This window comes from Pseudorasbora parva, chromosome 3 (assembly GCF_024679245.1).
Source record: "Pseudorasbora parva isolate DD20220531a chromosome 3, ASM2467924v1, whole genome shotgun sequence".
Taxonomy (NCBI): Eukaryota; Metazoa; Chordata; class Actinopteri; order Cypriniformes; family Gobionidae; genus Pseudorasbora; species Pseudorasbora parva.
This window is the reverse complement of record NC_090174.1, coordinates 18,911,798-18,931,994: the sequence shown is the minus strand read 5'-3', so window position 1 is coordinate 18,931,994 and position 20,197 is coordinate 18,911,798. Positions and strand designations below refer to the sequence as shown.

The 20,197-nt window shown below is 39.3% G+C and overlaps 1 protein-coding gene across 6 annotated transcripts in view; it reads left to right on the top strand.

Annotated features, from left to right (window-relative positions):
* The window catches only part of specc1 (sperm antigen with calponin homology and coiled-coil domains 1), a 175,474-nt gene that overhangs the window by 124,263 nt on the left and 31,014 nt on the right, over positions 1–20,197 (top strand). For all 6 annotated transcript variants that reach the window (XM_067437982.1, XM_067437983.1, XM_067437986.1 and 3 more), the window contains 2 exons: positions 42–174; positions 4,447–4,549. In XM_067437982.1, the coding sequence (XP_067294083.1) occupies positions 42–174; positions 4,447–4,549 (236 nt within the window). The remainder of the gene's footprint in view (positions 1–41; positions 175–4,446; positions 4,550–20,197) is intronic.

The following is a 20,197-nucleotide window of genomic DNA, read 5'->3' as shown; positions in this document are numbered from 1 at the left end:
ATAAAAGTTTTCCTGTGTGTCTGTGATACTGTCTCTTTCAGGCTCATGTGATGAACTGAAGCCCTCGTCTCTTATGAGGAAAAGTCCATCCCTTGAGTCAGTAATTAAAACTCCAGCTCTCTTCAATGCCCATACTTCATCATTTACTTACAACAGAGCCAACAGCAAACTCAAGTAAGCTTCACAAACACAAAACCACAGATGCAGTGTACATTCTCCTAACTACAGGCACTAAAACAACAAATGACTCAGTCTTTTAAAAGAAAAAGACACATTTACCTTTCACTACTAAAAATATGACTAATAATTGCTAATGTCTAATAAGATAACTGACACCAGAATATCCTAACCTGTATTTCTCATTTGTGATACATTTGCATTCCTCAGCTGTTTCTCCCTGTTTTTGTTTTGCTGCCCTGCTTTGAAACAATGTCTCAAGTTGCACAAGCCTTTTTGGTGATTTACACTTTGAACAGAATCATACTGATACAAACGAAAAAAAAAGGTTTTGATAGTTCTCTATCAAAAGATAAAACTTGCAGATGGACTTTTCAGCAAAACTCTGTCTTCATCTGACTTATCCGCATTACCAAGGAGACGGCCGTCTGTGCCATCGGCTGCTCCATGGCTTTTATGGTAACTGGAGAGACATTTATAGCTAATTTTTGGGGGGATGAAGGAGAAATCCTTCCTCCTGGATGCCTTGATATCGCCCTTTGGTCTGTTCGGCGACACTGTAAATACCGCTGTTGACAAATTTCAGGAGGCGAAAAAGCAGTCAGCAGCTTTTAAGCAGTTTTTCCCTCACTGCTCTAGATTGGGAAAGGCTGCCTCCAGTGGGCAGCCTCAGTCGTCCACCCGCTCCTCGCACCGGCAGATACAAAAATAGAGTGTCGCTTCTAAAGCCCTTCCTCAGGGAGCTTGGCAACAGAGGCAGCACTCTCACCAGAAGTCTTCAGTGCCGAAAGTCGATCTGAGGATTGTCCTTCAGGAAAGGAAGGCTGCTGGGAAGAATTCCTAGCTTGCGGCTGGGCTTCTGAGTTTGTCACTATAGATCTAAAGGACACATACTTCCACATATCCATCCTTCCATGTCACAGGAGGTTCGCTTTCAGGGGCGAAGTGTACATATACCTCACCTTGACGTTATGATGTGGTAAATAATAAGCACGCCTAATTCACTAGCCCCGCCCACCGACTCGTAGAGCAGTTTGAATCTCACTAGCCAGCAGCAATAAACTTGCCGAAGATAGCAAGATATGGTGCTATACCTGTTTGTGGAAGAACACAGTTGCTGCATAACTTCCTTCGGATCCTAATATTAAGACTGTGTGGTTGAACTTTATTTTTAATAAAGTTTCAGCTCACGTGGGGAAGACATTGTACATGTGTTCACTTCATTTCACAGCAGAAGCGTTTGTAAACAAGTTAGGTCGAGACTGGATTTTCAGACATATTGAGATTAAAACACAATGCTGTTCCTTTTATATTGGATCCAACAGGAATTGTGCAACACACTTAAGTGACTAACTTCTTACTTCTTATATGTGATAGTATTGCATTGTTAGATCGTTTTAATTATGTGTACTTGCCTGACATGAACATACCTTAAGCACGCTGTCACAGGCTGGATAATCCTTTATTTGTTGGTTCATTGCGATTTGGAAAAAAGCCAAAGCCTGGGCTATGTGTTTTCCAGACTGGTTACCAAAACGTAATTTCACTAACATAAATAGTGAAATAACATTCCTTTCTTGATCTGCGTTGTTCACTCTCTTGACTTGATATTCCGTGTGTGTGTGTGCAGTTTGCACTTATATCCATATTGGATGGGCCAAGTAATAATAAAATAATATTCCAATTAATCTTGGGCGGACGAGAGATAAATCATTATGTTTGTTTAATAAAGACGTTTTGCGAGCCTTGTGAGAGAATCTTTCCAGTTGCTGCTTTCAAAACAATCCCTCATGAACTGAACTGACAGGGGAGCTGAAGCTCATTAAATATGCAAATCATATCCAATCCCAGCCTTGGTGTTTACTTCCAAGTCTACGGTGCGGCACACTAATCAAAACCGAGCGTTCAGGAGAGAGCCTCAAAACTACTGTAGAAAATAGCCTATTACTTATTCATTATGTTTTGTTTTTGAATGTAAAAAAAAATATTGCTACAAAATTTGATTTTGGCTGTACAGTCGTTTTTTGAGAAAATGGTAATTTTATCATATAGTGACAATGTGGCTGGGCAGTAGAGTACGGATCGGGCCGCATTTTTCTGTCCGAGCCTGGCTCGCGTCCGACAGAGCAGTGACCGAACACGACCCGAGCCCAACAGGCATTAAGATATTTATGTCAGAGCCCGACAGTTAAATCTTTTTTTTTCTTCTCATATATTAATGACACATGTACATTTGTTTGTGTGGAAAGCCCGCTTTTATTAAGCAACTGTAGGAAGGCATTCTGAAATGTTTACAGGTGAATGCCTCAGCGCGCACACGGGGCAACGAAGCATGCGTTACACAGGGTTTAATCAGTGAAATTAAATGAACAAAGGTCTACCAAAAATGTCCCAAGCTAACAGAACAAAACATTTAACGTAACACAATTGAAATACTTATTGAAATGAAAGTCACTCTTACCATTTTTCTCGAAAACTATGGCTACTAAACTGCAATATGGGATCTACATTAACTACCCATCAAAGTATAGGCTAACAAGGTTTTATGCAAAAAAAGGATTGTATCAACTGTGGATGGCTTCAAGGCTGTCCTCTGCTCGAATGTCCTGCCAGCAGTGCTGAAATCACTGCTGAAGTGAGCTCACTGCTGCTGCTGGCTGGAATGACAAGGATGCTGCAGCAATATGAACACGTGTTACACGTTGTTGTCACAGCGACATAAACAAATTTCCGCACACAGGAAGACCAATGTTAGGGTAATCTTTTAAATTTATTTGAATCGCAAAAACAAACCATTGCATCATGTTAAACAGACCCATTGACTACTTACATAATAAACTGTTTTAAATTTTAAAGGTTCAATGCCTTATCGCACTGACATGATCGAGCCCGAACCAGAACATCATTTCTAAATACCAGTCCGAACCCGGCCCGGCCCGTCGGAACCCGTCGGAACCCGTCGGGCTCGGGTTGGGTATCCATCCTCTAGTGGGCAGATCTAGCCTGGATGTCAGCCAAACACAGCCCCACCCAGAACATTTGAGCTCTGGCAGTTCGGTCTGGACTTCCGTAGAGGTCCGTAGAGGTCCGTAGAGAAGTAATTATGCCCGAACAGAAACTGTTCGGACCAATGAAATTGTCAGGCGGGCTTTAGACGACGGACAGATGATAAACAGTAAGGTAATCGTGCACATCAACAAAGGCGCTTGGATTATATTTGTTCAAATCCTAAACAGAGAGCTTGTTTGTATGAATTCACCTTCACTATTTCCTCTGAAATGATGATCATGTTGGTAAGTTACTGTGTATCCTTAAATTCTTTTTGTTTTTACAACACCGGCAAAGAACGTTTATTTCAGCGTGTGCGCAGACAAAGTTGCCAAGTTTTTACAACAAAACCTGGCAACTACTAGCCCAAAATCCGCAGACATGGAAAACAACCTGTGGAAAAAAACATGGACTTGGCAACATAGTGCAATGTGCAGTTGAGTTCGGTTGACATTTGACAACTAACGTTATGCGTCGTTTCGTTGCTCTGATTGATTGTAGGTCTATCCAATTGATGTCTTTCCTGGTTCGATTGAAACATGCCCTATAATTACAGCCCAATGGAGCAGTCTCAGACTCATATTCTGACTCGAATTGAGTATGACCACGTAAAGCTAGGACAGATCAGTAATATAATTGATACTGGTTCCGGCTGACCTAGTTAATGCAGTCTAACAATCAGTCAATTGATTTCAATAATTAAGTTAAAAATGTTTTATGTGTATGCCATAGTAAAGAGATGTGTTTTTAGTCTAGATTTAAACTGACTAAACTGACTAAACTGACTTGTGTCCTTGTTTAATATGTCCTTGCTGAATAAAAGTATTAATATTCAGTAATCAAATACAGTAATCTCATTATACAGTAAACAGTAGTTTAATCCCTTGATAATATATTATATATGATATTTTGCAATATAAATATATAAAGTCTTGTATTTGTTTCAAACTCTTACAGAGGTCAGTGTGAAAGGTGATAAAACAATGACGCATACAGTGTTTTGACTTCCAGTGCAATGACCACCGAGTCATCAACACAAAACAAGGCAATCTGATTATCTTTCATGCTGTGTCTTTCACAGAGCAACACCATTGATGTGCGGATGTACTCTCTAATGTGTGTGAGGATTTTAGCAGTGGTTAAACATTTAACTGCTCACCAACATGTACAGATACAGTGTTAGTGACCGTACGTGTCTATGTGTGTGTCCCCTGATGCTAGTGTGGAAAGAACAGACCCTCTGTCTGCTCTGGCGCGGGAGTATGGTGGATCTAAGAGGAACGCTCTACTGAAGTGGTGCCAGAAGAAAACAGAGGGCTATCCGGTAAGGAGCACAGGCCCTGACCCCCTCTCTCACCCTGTCCCTCTCTCTCGTCTTTCAGTGAAGTTTTATTGGCATGGTTGTTTAAATACAACATTGCCAAAGGAATGTAGAGTGAAAAGATTTACGTGTTTAAAAGTGAAGTGAGTAATTTATGGTGTCACTGAACGGAACTGCATAAATAACTAGAAAATAATGCGATGTCTGAAAGTTTAAACACTTTTAAGTGTTTGACTTTACTTTACTTTGAGTATTGATGGAATATCAGAAGAATTGTCATAGGATTAAGGTAAGTTTCCATCTACTATATACAAGATACTGTTGGCCATCTTAATATACTCCTTATGTGCACAGTAACATAAGTCAGAAATGTATATTGCTCCACCCCACTGTGCTGTGACCCTTGTGCTGAGTAGACTGTGGTCACATTGGTGTTGCTTATATATATACAAAAAATTGCTATATATATATATATATATATATATATATATATATATATATATATATATATATATATATATATATATATATATATACAAAAAAATGCTATATATATATATATATATATATATATATATATATATATATATATATATATATATATATATATATATATATATATATATATATATTGATAAATAAATAAAAAATAATACTAATTTAAATGATAATGTAGTGATTCTCTTCATTTGATCATTTCATTTTGTTTACACAATAAGTTATTATTTTTCAGTTATGTTTCCTGAGCACCAAATCAGCAAATTAGAATGATTTCTGAAGGATTACTGACACTGCAGACTGCAATTATGGCTGCTAAATAAATCAGCTTTGCCATCACAGGAAAAAATTAATTTTAAAATACATTACAATAAAATATAGATATTTTAAATTGTAATGTAACATTTTACATTATTACTATTTTTATATATAAATGTATTTTTTATCAACTAACTAGCCTTAGTGAGTAGAACAGATTTCTTACAACAACAAAAATACATTAATGGTAGTGTATTTAAACATATTAACATCCAAAATAATTTTAGATCATATAAATTATATTGTTATAAAGCTTGTTTAAAGTTACAGAACATAGTATATTTATATATAACTCATTTTAAGAGTTAGAGCGTCTTAAAAGAGTAAACAATTTTGTTGATTGTGCAATCCCCAGAAATATCTCATGCGTGTAGAAACACTTTATTGGAAAATTTTGGTTCCCAAATTGTCCTCACAAATGGGAATGTTATTAAAATCATCTATAAATAGAGGGCATCTTTGAGTGTCAGTATTCACAAGGATATTGTTTTAGTATTCACGAAGAGCCTTTTAAGCCTCTCTTTGTATTTTTATTCAATAACCTTTTAAAATTCCCTGAAAAAACCCAGCATACAAAACATACCTTATGCTGGTGACCAAACAAATAAAAAAAAGTTAAAAAGATTTTAGTCATATAATTTTATATAATCAGGGCCACATTACATTTCAGATGTTATCTATAAATAACTGAATAAAATACCAAATTGGCATTGTGCCACTTGGACTGTATCAGTCAGTGTTTGTGTTCCTAGAAGCAAATCATGTGTAATTGGCCACGTGCGTGTAAGCACATAATATTTCTGCTGGTTCTCTCACTGCTACTACTACTAGCCTGTATGAGGCCTAAACCCTTAGGGAAATGAGACCCAGGCGCTAACATGCTTACCTTCCATCCTAGCATAAACTGGGAAACAAAGCAATGAAAGGGGTGCTCACGCTTTCTTTCCTTCTCCCCCTTGTATCATCTATTGCTTAATACTAGAAAAACAGACATGGCCACTTAGTTTGCATTGATATTTCAAACACTATTAATGTGTTGGATAATGACCGGCTACTCTCAGGTGACCTGCACTGGCTGTTAAATAGGATAACAAAGACAAAATAGTATATGCCGAAGATAAACATAGACATAAATAAAAAGCAGTCTGGAGGGTAAAATAATCAGAATAATCCCAGAATGCAATGAGAGGCTTAAACTAATAGTTGTGGATTTCAGCATTGTAAATAGGCAGTTGGCTGTTATAAGAGGTACTTAACCATCTGTGTGGTTACTGGGGTTGCTTAAAAGTTGACATGGAGTCAGATTATTTGTTTATGTCAGACCTAGACATTGGGTGTGTTAGCAGATGAATTTAACATGACTGTAAAATGTTGTGTGGTTTTGTGACTGGTATACTAACAGTAATTAAAGTGACTAACAATGGATTTTTTACTTAAATACAACCACATGCTGACGTCGACCGCTCAGAGCGATTCTTGATATATATTCATGACATAAAGCTCATTCAGTCCAACCACTGCACTGTAGTATGCATACAAGATAATGTAGTTAATATGCATGCATGAGACAGTCACTTCTTTCAGGCTCGTCTTCCATCATTATTGTAGAGACATGGTGGGGAAGTTTTGGAAGCAGCGTGCGGAAAAGTCAAGGAGGAAAGCTAGGCGTTATGCTGATACGAAGTAACGTAAGGGCGCCGAGCGAGCTTTAACCGGGCGCCGTCTGTGGAAGCCTTTGCTACAAAGGCTTGGTTAAGTAAAATTAACCGTCCTATTGCAATTCTGCCAACCATTTCCAAGTTGCTTGAAAAAATATTATATAATCAACTAGTTAACCACCTTGAAAATAATAACCTGCTCAGTGATTGCCAGCATGGTTTTCGACCCTTGCGGTCAACTATGTCGGCTTTGCTGCTTCTCACTGAGCAAATACGTACGTCTTTAAACAAGGGTCAGATTACTGGAGTTATATACATAGATTTTCAGAAAGCTTTTGATACAGTCAATCATCAAATTCTGTTAAACAAACTTCATTCTTTTCATTTGTCATCTTCTGTAATAGATATGTTTACATCTTATTTAAGTGATAGATCTCAGACTGTAAAAATCGGCACAGTAACATCACAGCCTCGAGTGTGTTCTATGGGAGTTCCACAGGGCAGTATTTTAGGTCCTTCACTTTTCCTTATGTATATTAATGATCTTCCCTGTGTTTTGAATTTCTCTAGTTCTTTGCTATATGCTGATGACCCTGTTATTTTTCTTTCTGGTTCAAATATTGATTCAATCAATTACAAACTTAACACGGATCTGCAGCATTTACAGAACTGGCTGCATGAAAATCATTTAACACTTAATGTCAAGAAAACACAATGCATGTATTTTTATTCATCCAGGAGACAATTATCCATATCTAATCCTATCACTTTTTCTAATCAAACGCTTTTAATTGTATCAGTATATAAGTATTTGGGAGTTTATCTTGACTCTCATCTTACTTATCGAGAACATGTTCAAACCCTAACCAGAAAGTTAAATCAAAAGTTATATGTTTATAGTAAAATTAGACCATATTTGCTGCTTTCTGTTTCAAAAACTTATCTTCATGCCATCATTCTGTCCACTTTGTCGTATTGTTTACCTGTTTGGTCACTAACAACAAATGAGATTATTGAGCCAGTAATAAGCCTTTATAATAGAGCTCATAAGATCCATGTCAGGCTACCAGGCTGGACTCACCACTGTACTGCACTATCTTTGTGTAATGCTCTGACATTTCAGAATTATAAAATAAGCCACGGGATAAACCTGTTTCATCAAATCTCTAATGGACACACTGTAACTCCTTTAACCGAATTGGTTCCGAAACTTAGCTCAAGGTCTGAACGCACTACGAGATCTTTTACAAATGGATTATTGCCTTTACCGGCTTTTAGAAATTGTTATGGACAGAGATCTTTTTTTCTTGTGCTCTCTAAAAACTGGAATGAGATCCCACAGCACATCAGGACTATCACATCAAGAAGACTATTTAAAAAAAACATTTGCTCAATATTTAATGGACAGGTATATTTGTGATCATTGAGATGGTTCTATAGCCCCCCTGTCGCCCATATCTTGGTTATGTGTGTCTGTTGTTGTCTTAAGATGTCAAGTGTGTGAGCTTTGTTGTGAATGTGGTTTTTATGTTCTGCAGAGCAGGAACCTGCTGAAAATCAGTTGTATACTGAGCCAGGCCTGATTGTCCTTAATCTTTTCCTGTTTTAAAAATAAATAAATAAAAAACTTGAGGAATCACACGCCGAACCTGCAAGCGTTGACTATCTAATTTATGTCAGGAGTGCAAAATAACCAATCTGTAGGCTAATGAACAATATTTTTGATGAAATATCAACAAGAATCAAAAGCCACGTCCTCTCAATTTTATTTGTGGTCACAGACATGCACTAAACCACGTGTTCGGGCTTTTAGTGAAAAAGAGTGAATATTTGGACAAATATAGATTTAGCTGCTCTGTGCTTCAGATGAAGATAGTCGAGACTATGAAGCCTCAAACCCCTTCACTTTTCCCCCGATATAGAATTACACATCTCTGTCGCATCGCATGTTTGTGAGTGGTTCACGTTCTCTTATCACGTCGACGCGTTGTAGATGTGAAGATGTCAGCATCTTGCCAAACGGCGTGCATATTTGGACAAATATAGTTTTATCACGTTTGCAAAATATTTCGTCATGCAGAATAACATGTATTTTCATTTCTCACTGAATTATGCTGGTTTGAAGAGCTGAATGATTTGCGATCTCTGCTGCACGCCACTCATAGCTCTCTCATTCGCTGTACTCATCCCTCATTTAATCTCACTGTGGTAAACAATGCCAACGTGAACCAAGAACATGTCTCAGAACTGCTGTAACTGCTGCTGTTGGTATCGCTAATCTTAATGCACCTAATGACACTCCCCTATTTATCCAAATCATTCCCTCTTTCCACACAATACCATCCCACCATTTCACAGTCAACCACTCCCCTTTTAACAAGCCTTTTAAAATCGAAGGTGTGAAAAAATACAGCTGCAGCAGGGGGTTTTCATGACCCTTTAAAGTGTTTAAGTGTTAAGTGAACGGTCAGAGTCATCGCTGCAAACAGGAGATGAAGGGGAGCGCCAGCGCCTCAGCCTAACAGCGCCATCGCAAAAAGTGTAATTTAGCCAACCCAGTAGTTATTTTTTAGCTAATGGTTAATGGCTAAAAAGTTAATGGCTTCTGAAAGTTTTTTTTTTTTTGTTTTTTTTTTTGCAATGCAGCAAACATTGTTGATATTGTGTATCCAATTTGATTTTAAAGGGCCATTAATCTTTGTGGACGACTGTGAATTGGCAGTAGTGTATTAGTTATTAAATCATAGTAGCCTATAGACTATATTTTGATGCATCTTCTCTGTATAATTAAGCTAAGATCAGTCTGTTGTTAATGAAATCGGAAACATTTATTTTGTATGAAATTGTCAAATAGGTATATTGCCAACAGTTGATTGAAACTGTCTGGAAGTGTTGTTGATCTGTATTGTTGAAAATTTAAAACAATTAAACAGAATTGTCAAATATTCTGCCCCATATTATACAAGCAGACCTAAACTTTGTGTTGGGGAACTATTCGATTCCTGACCACTTTTACAGTCTATAGGCCTTATAGAGAGATGCGCTAAAGGACAGCCTGGTGCATAATGGAGATTCCAAAGTGCTTTTCTTTGGTCAGAACCATGAAGAGCAATCATGGACAGGTCCATCCTATGCACCAAAACTTTTTGCAATGCAACAAAATATTTAAAGAGCATCAAGCTATTTAAATCTCTATTATGTAAGCACAGATAATATAACAGTATATTTAAGTCCTTAAGTCCTATTTAAGTCACTTAAGTCCTTTTTATTAGGTTAAACTGTGATTTGATACAATTTTTAATATAAGGCCCACCCACAATTGGTCTGGCCCATCCAAAACGTCTCGGTTACGTATGGTAACCCTCATTCCCTGAAGGAGGGAACGGAGACGTACGTCGGACTAGACCGACGTATTGGGATCACTTCTGGGAGCTCCTATCAGCTTCGAGATATAGAAAAAGGGCCAATGAACATTGGCTTGCGTGCTTTGCATATCGCACCCCGCCCGCTGCGCGAGTATAAAGAGGAAGCGATCTGTTGTTTTTCACTGAGGAGCCGAACCCGTGGCTCGAACTGCAGTGATGGTACAGCAAATGTGGCGACGGGACGTACATCTCCGTTCCCTCCTTCATGGAACGAGAGTTACCAAGACGTTCCCTTTCAGTTGGTCACGTTCGACGTACGTCGGACTAGACCGACGAATTGGGATCCCTATGGAAAACGCCACAGTTACTACCACTTCCAGCACCCTGCCGGAGTCCTTTGGACCCCGTCTCAGCGGGCGGGGAATTTCCTGCAGGCAGAGTCACACTGCCATCCCACAAGACCCAAACAGTGGACTATTGGATAACGCTGGGAAAGCATGCCCTTGGAGGTCGCTGCGGAAGCCACACTACAAATTTGCTCTTTTAGTGCTGAAGCACCCAGGGATCGACCGTGGCAGAATAAAAGGGTTTGTTTGCAGCCTGTTTCTGCTCTCACCAGAAAAGGAACACACCCACCGAACCAAATGTGTGTGGTGTGTGTGTGTGTGTAGTGTAATTTGCTCAGTTTCTCAGTTTGCTGTGAAAACAGCAGCTCTCTCAGCAGCAGTGAGATCGCGGTCGCGCTGTCCTGTGCCGTCTGGCCAACACAAGAGCAATTTCCCCCGGCACACACTTTCTCTCTCTCTCTTGCAGATAGGAGGCAGTCAGATGCTTCATCAATGCCGTTCGGCTCCGAAGTGAATGACAACAGTGCATGGCAATCGCTTCCACTTTATACCCACGCAGCAGGGCGGGGTGAGATATGCAAAGCACGCACGCCAATGTTTATTGGCCCGTTTTCTATATCTCGAAGGTGATAGGGGCTCCCAGAAGGGATCCCAATTCGTCGGTCTAGTCCGACGTACGTCGAACGTGACCGACTGAAGGGGAACTGCAATCCTGTTGCCGGGCCTATTGTCCAGTGTAGAGAAGAGTGTAGGAGATTGCATTGATGGGAACAGCAATGGCCACAGGCCTCTTCTTTTATTGCAGACCCAGGAAAAGGTTAGCACAAGAACACATGCTCTAAATTGAGCTTAATATGAGCTGAGGAAAAGGTCAAGGAGGGCTACTGGTCCACTATGTCATAAGAGACATCAGCTGTGAGAGCGAGAGAGCAACTAATTACCCACTAACAAGCTAAGATGGACAGCATTGTCACCTATGATCTCTGATCTCACACACACCCACACACACACACACACACACACACACACACACACACACACACACACGTATATCCCCCCCCCACCCCAACTATTCATATCACTATCACTCATAGCCTCCTCCACAACCTTTCCTGCAAAATAATGTAATAATGTATTGCCCTCAGTCAAATCACAGCGTTGGTTGTTAGCAGCTAGGATGATTGTGTTAATGTAATGAAGAGCACAGCTGCAAGACCCTCAAATATTGTATGTGAAGGTTGAGAAAACTAAATTAATTTAGTTCTGCTCTCATTTTCATAGGTATAAGCCTTGTTAGAAGAGGCATTATCAATGCCGCACCACTTTGAGTATTGATTATCACACACATACAAATATGTACAACCCTCATCTTCTGCACAGTGCAACTGAGGTATCAGGAAACTAGTTACTTTGTTCTCATCTGTCCCCAGCTTTCAGATGAAATGAGAGATAATATGTGATTTTAAAAATATAATGTATTATATATATTAAATTATTATACTATATTGTAGGGGATGCACCAATACCACTTCTTCCAGAACCATTCTGATACAAATAGCTTTATTTTTAGCACTTGTCGATACTGAGTACCAATTTGAGAATTACTTTTACAAATATTGGGCAGAGAAACCAACATAATCAAGTTGGCTTAGCAAATAGACATTTCCAGCAGTTATTTGTCTAATTATGCTGCAGTATTGTATGAGCTACTGAAACTCACTTAAGGATTTGTTTAGTAAAATATTATCAGAAAAAGAATTTTAAATTTTGTTATAGGGTACAATTTTTTACAAGATGCAAAATAAGTTGCTGATGTCCCCAGAGTGTGTATGTAAAGTTTTAGTTCAAAATACACCACAGATCATTTTCATGCAGCATTTTACAATTTTGCAAGCAAAAATGCACATTTTTTGTATGTATCATTTAAATGTAAATTAGCTGGTTCCTCCCTTTCAAGAAGAGGGCAGAGCTTCAAAAGCTTGTGCTCCAGTGTCAGGACAATCTCATCGTACAGAATGAAAATATCAGAACAGAAACTGACAGTAGCGGTGTTCAGTTTGAACTGGAGTCGGACAATAATCCCTACAGAGCCAGATAATAAATGTTGCATGGAGACAGTTTTATGGAGTTTAATGTACTTCACACAAAAGATGAAGCATTCGTTTTACTCCACAAAATCAATGTAAGAGCTGAATAAAACAGTAAAAACACAGTACAAGAAGTGCACATTAAAGTCTTGTCAATAAACACTCTCTCCCTTGCATTATCATCAGAATACACAGCGGAATTGAACAAAAACACTAGTTACAACTAGTAAACAGTAAACAAATATATACAAATATATACAGACTTTTCAGGGGGTTAAATGGTAAACTTTATATATGTAAAACAACTCTAATGAACTGTAATAAAGTGTGCGCTCTTCCTTTCATAACTGCCGTGACCAGTGTTGATGCTGATCCATCCTTGAGTAACAACTTTTAGCAAATTCTGCCTTGTGTTACCCCTCGTTCAAAAAATTATCTGGAGAGAAATGATTTGCACAGACATAAACAAACCTAATTCTGCTCTGCTTTCGAAACAGTGATGGACTGTGTACAGTTCCCTCAGGGCATGTCTATGCTAAAACGGCAGTGTCCTTCAACAGTCATGAGAGGGCTCTGTGCAAAATGACGTCACTTTACCCAGAATCTTCAAAAAAGCATATTCCTGGATCTATCCTATCACAGCTGCTTGGGTGAAAACCTAAGCTTTATCCATGCGCCTTCCTCTCTAAGAAACCACTGCGATATCGGCAACTAGGAGCTATTAGCAGTCAAGAACCTGCTCTGTCTGGATGTTCAAAGGGGCACACTTACTGCAACTTGCAAATCTCCCCGTCATCTTCCAACAGACAAGCTCCTTCCTCTGCCTGTTCCTCGACATCCTTGGTCACACCTGGTTGTAGATTTCATCACAGATCTTCAAGCATTAGACTTTTTCAACTGCATCATGGTTGTGGTAGATTAGTTCTCCAAAGTCTGCCATCTGGTGTTGTTGCAGTTCATCTCATTGGTCAGCCTAGGACAGATGAAGCAAAGGGTCCTATGCTACATCCATAATCACAGCATAATCACAGAACCGATTTCTGCCCTGGGCCAAGTATGCATAGAACTCTCTCTGTCACCCTACCACTGGCTTAACACCCTTCCAGTATGTGCTTGGTTTCCAGCCACCCCTGTTCCCTGGTCCGGAGAGCCACTACCAACTGCTGGTACCTCGAAAGTACCAGCTGTGAACCCCTGGTTTGAGGAAAGCAGGGGGGTCTGGGACTCAGCACATGTACATCCTCTAAATGCCACAAGAGCCATAATGATGCAAGAAAGTTGGAGATATCCAGATACCAACCGGGACTGCAGCAAAAAAAATTGAAAATCCTGCATTTAGTTGATCCTGATAAGCGTCACAATTATTAACAAAAGCCCTATTCGGACAGTAATTGTTTCTCGTGGTTGTAAGCTATTTTCATCATTGACAGGCTAGTCACTGATTTTATTGCCGTCTGAATCCAGAATGTCAGTCTAGAAAGACTCCCACCACCCGCTTAAAAATCCCTGGCCGAATTACCTACTGTTTTTTGACAAACACCAAAGTCGTGTTGTAATTTATTTGCCATCCGAAATCAACATCTCTAAGTTTTCAAGAAAAGATTGATATCAATATTCAATATGATTGATATCAAGATCAATATTCACTGTTAATATCCTTTTTTACCACTGTAGAGCACGGTATTGTTGCATTTCCCTGTAATTTGGATGCATTTTAAAGATCTAGCATTACTAAAATGCTGGAAAGTATTTACAAGAATAATATTTCATAATCTCTCAAAAGAGAGAAGAAAAAAAAACAAGTAAAATTTTGAAATGAGGCGTTATTACGGCAGTACTTAATGTTACATAGGTTAAATTTACAGCATTGTATTAACTTATTTCTGCTCATTTCCATTTTCCATTTAAAACGACATCTTTATTTTTTTTTAAACAGGAGTTTTAAATAATTAATAATTTCCTATTTTATTGCATTAAATATTATTGTATTATTGCAGCATTTTTACAACAGACCATCATTCGACTGACCAAGTGATCACAAAACTCGCTCCTCTATCGTGAATAAATCGCCATCTGAATGCACAAGTTTTAAATTGTACTTATCTGACCGTTTATCAGTTTGTAGCAGTAAATGAAGAGATGTCACACCGATCACAAGTTCAGTATAGAGTACCGCAAGGCTCAGTGTTAGGACTGTTGCTTTTCAATATTCAGCAACCCGAGCTTTATCATTTGTTCATCTGTATTATATATGCTGTTTATTTGTTGGACATCAATTCAATTTTTACTATTGAATGGTTTTGATGTTTTTTTGTATTTACTAATTCAGGGAACAGACACAGGCTTTATGTGATAATATCTAGGTGAAAAAGTCTCTATGTGCTGTGATTTAGCTGACTCCGGTGACGTGAGACAGCTAGCAGATGGTTGGTTAAACCAGTCTTTTTGCTTCCTGACTTGGGCCTCAGTAAGTCAAGGTTTAGCTATACAGTATATAAGACTATGTGCCAAATTACTAGAGAGAAGAGCAGCACCAGCCCAAAAGGAATGAATGCTGTCTATCTTCAACAGGTCAGGTCTGCCCCAAAAACTTTGTTCCAGTTGTCTATGAACCCTATGTTATTTTGCGGACACCACTTAGACTACCAGCCAATGATGATAATCTGCTAACTGTCTCATCACTCTTTTTAACAGCCTTTTAAAAACTGCCTTTGACATTGTACTTGCGAGTTTACAGATCTCTTTAATGTTAACTTTGGTCATCTCCGACTGGCGAAGTCAAACATAATTTTTGCTGAGGTGAATACTAATCTTAGAGAATTTATGATTAGCTTTAGCCAGCACTTTTAATTTTGCTTTGATGTCATACACTCTGGCTCCCGATAAACATGTGACTATGGTGACTGGTGTCTCTATTTCCACGTTCCGTGTAATAGAATCGCCAATAACTAGGGCACTTTCAACGTGTCCTAATTCTGCGTGTCTCTAATTCTGAAATCTTTTTCCGTCAGCCTGAATATTTCCTTACATTTATCACATGTGAAGCCCTGTTCGCCAACGGAGATAGATATGGTAAACATTGACAATGGCAGGAGAAGAAGACATGGCTTACTGTATTTTTTGATGGACCCAAAAATGACCAGAGTTTTTTACTGGAGTCTATTTAATAATCCAACTCACCGCAGTTGTCTAATGAACTCAGAAAACAGGAGACCCAGGAGATGGACAGCTACCAGGCTAGCGAAAGCTAACATGTGGTAGTGATTTATTTTAAAAGCTAGTGGTGTCAAATTGTGTAACTTGATAGGCAATATTAAACAATATATGGTGATAAGTAAGTTATATTTATCAGTATAGACAACAAGGAAAATATATCAAATATAGATTCAAAAGCAGAGCTGTACCACAAACTAATATGTTGTCAACTTGTCAAAATATCAAATTTTCTCAAATATCACACTTGATGTTCCTGCAGAACAGAAATACACTGCAACATGAAATCCCACAGGAAAGAATTACAAATGAGCATACAGACATCTGTATGCTCATGGCCTATGCTGTCACCAAGGTTACGGTGCTACTAATCCTAATTTAAATAACCAGAGAACCGCTCTCTCTCATAAATGCATGTCTTTCGAACCCCCATAATGTTATGTGCCTCTAGAGGTTTTGTTCTGACACTTCTTGACCCTAAGGACTTGTCGGTACGTGTGAAGTCAGTGCTGCACGTAGGCCGCGTTAAAATGTCAACCACTGAGAAAGGAATTGATCATGGACGACTCTTAATAATGTAGTGTTGGACACAGTTAGTGTGAATGATGGAAACTTAATGAGCACACAGACTCACACGCAGATGTTTGTCTGCAACACCAATGAATCATCCACCCAATTAACTGTTTATAAATGCAGAATTGTTGACTAGCTTCACCTCTAAACGTTGTTTTGTTCTTTTTATTGTATTTTTAGCATCCTGTTGAGTCTAGTGTTCATTGAGGAGGATTAATCTATGCGCTTGAAAGTGTACAGTGGTCTTTGATTGTGAATGGATGAATGGATATGCCTGATGGAGTTTTCATGTTTTATGTTGCTGGGTTCCAGATTCAGTACAACTCAAGCTCTATTGACAGTTTGTGGCATGTTAACATTTCAGTTATGCCTAAAAAAAGATACTTGCCTAAAAAAGTCTAGTTCAATTATGCTTCAAATAGCACCAAACATCATGTACAGGAGAAAAAAATGGTAGCGCTTTAGTTTGGGGACTAATTCTCACTAGTCTAACTAGTTGCTCATTAGCTTGCATATTACTAGCATATTGCCTCTTATTACTTATAAACATATATAAATACCTTATTCTGCATGATCATATGGACCATTTTCTATATCCTTTAATCTAAACTTAACCACACACCATACTTTTGGTGCTCCAATGCTCCATTGATAAATTAATGCCTTCATGTTGTTTACTTGAACTATGTTATATTTACACGCCAATAGCCAACAATTGGAATTGGAATCAACTAAATTTGCCTATTGGCCTCTGTACATCATTCCCATATATTACTAATCATCCCCATATACTGATTAGCTTCATCATCTCCTCTCTACCAATAAGCTGGTGCGTGGTGGCATTATGGCGCAATATGGCTGCCCGTTGCATCATCCAAGTGATCATCATCCAAAAAAAGCGCTTTGAGTCCATAGAAAAGCAAAAAAAAATTTTTTTTTTAATTTTATTATTTTGTATTATTATTACTCTGCATACATACAGTACTGTGCAAAAGCCAGTTATTCATATATTGCAATAGTGTGTCAGTAGGTTATATCAGTTTACATTTTCAAACATTTATTTTGCCATTAATTGAAATAATCCATTCCAGTGAGATTTTTGTATGTAAAAGGCAACAGCTGTTTGATCCACATGTTCTTGTGGATTTTGTCTTTTCAGTTTATTCATGTAATCACAGACTCATAATGCCATTTCATGCATTCTGACTTATTTACCTTGTTAACGAGTTTTTCTCATGCTAAACATGGCCAAAATGTGATATTGTATTTCTGTGTCAAATACACTCCTCCAGGATTTTTACAGTCCTCCAGGAAGAAGTTTTTTCCAAGCATTGCCCTGTATGACTTCATAAAGGGCGCAATTGTTTGTATAGGCACGTCAAACCGAGCGAGTGCGCGTCCATTAACGAGCTTAGTTCGGGTTACAGAAGCCGTCGGCAGTTCTATCATTTCGTTTTTAGACCACGAAATCAACAATGTGACTAAAGAAGTGTGTTTCTGGTTGTGAGGGAAAGATAACCATGTTCAGATTCCCAAATAACCCAGCATTAAGAGAAAAGTAGATTCCAGAGCAGCAAAAAGTTCTGCAAATGTGTTTGTTCCTGTTGACAATTGGTACGTAAGTGCATATAATGTAAACAACATGAGTGAATAGAAAGTTATCCAGGGATAATTGTGTGTGTGTGCGTGTGTGTGTGTGCGTGCGTGCGTGCGTGCGTGCGTGCGCATGTGTGTGTGTAAGAGAACACAGGGCGTGTGATGGTAACTGGTCGCTGGTCGTAACTGGTCGCACAGGGCATGTGATGCGTCAGTGCAACAGTGATGGAGTAGTAGTGCTTGTAGTTTAGCAGCATGCATGCTTTTGCTTGCTACTTTCTGCTTTCAGCGGTTGCCACTGGATAGCCCTTTGTTCTTCAGGGGCAAAAAGAGGAGCCGAGTGTGTAAGCCTCCTCAGCCGGTACATAGCCTTTCCACTGCCAAGATCTCATGCACGCCTCCTCGTGGCACACATGGTAACTGGTCGCTTGCGGTTCCAGGCTAAGTTGCACGGGATCTTGGAGCAGCAGTGGGCCCCAGAGATGTGGCATGTTGACCCATCAGTGAGTGGAAATGCCCTGATGCCAGTCATCCACTGTCCCAGCTATGGGTAAATAGTGAAGACCCCAACGGTGGAGCAGGCGGAAGGCGATGGTGTGAGAACCATCACAACGGCTGAGAAGGTGGAAGAGGGCAACCCCACAGCCATGTGGGTTAACTCGGGAGGATATAGTTGCTAGGGGAGCAAACCCCGAAGACATACCTGCACTTGGGGGCAGGCACAGGTGGAGTCCAGCTGATCAGATCACCGGCAGCCTCCTGCAACTTCCCGCCAGATGAAGGTCGTCATGGGTTCCCTCATGCCATTGGAGATCCATGGAGTGAAGATGGTGGAGGTGAGGTCTGTAAACCCTCACGTCCACGTTAATCCTCACCTATGCACAAGCTTCTTTTCCCTCCCCCTTCTCCCCCCTAAAAAGTCATGTGGCGATGTGGAATGGTGGTGGGCACAGGCTAAGGATGTGGCTGGGAGTGTCTAGCCAAACCATGCAACCATGCATAGGCGGCAATGGAGTGATGGTCGTTAGGACTGCGGGTTGCTAAGCCGCAACACTCCGGACTGTTACACTCCGGACGGTAAGCCGCAACCATCGGAGCATCCCCCCTCGCGGTCGAAAAACCGAAGTAAAAAATTAGCTAAGCATTGCTTTGTGGAACGTTCGCACACTGTTGGACCTGGCCGAAAATCCGTCTAGTAACCAGCCCATAGCGCCCCATTGGGAATCCGGAAATGTTTAGTACACCAAAGATTTATTGCAGAAATGTGAAGTATGGGTCTTGAGCAAACAGAAACTGCCAGATGCTAATTTGCATATGTTGAGTAATTTGCATATTTAGTATTATTAGCTTAATCGTTAATTTTGACCACATATAATTTGTACTTTAAGGCTATTTTCTACAATATGTGAGTGGTTTTAGGGGTTTTGGGGGATGCTGATTTTATTTCTGGCACTTTCCGACTTCAAAATGGCAATTCTATAATAAATTTGGATACATTTAGACATTTGTATTACTTTCGGACAAAATTTTGGGTTATTTTCAACTTAAACACTAGGGATGCCACAAGACTCAATATAATATTGAACCGTTCGGTACGACATTCACGGTTCAATAGCCTACGCGCTTGTGAATTTCGTTTTTTTCTTCTTCAGTTTTGCATTTAATTAATTATTTGTTTCTCTCCGTTTGAAATATTTCTCTCAGTTTATTTCGGCTCTGTTTAAGTGTGCCTGTGAGTCTACGCGCTGATAGGAGCAAATATCTAATCATATGCACTAAAGATAAGGGGTGTTTAGCCATGTTTTAAAGCCTTGCCGGTTAAACATTTCATTTGCGTGCATATGTTTAACCGGCAAGGCACGGACTTTTCAATGCATGCACTGTTTTGCATTGAGCGCGCACACTAAACGTCTGTCAAACACGTGATTACTGGACAGTCTTACTGCGCTAATACTGTCAAATACACACAAGGTTAACATATAAAAACAGTCGGATA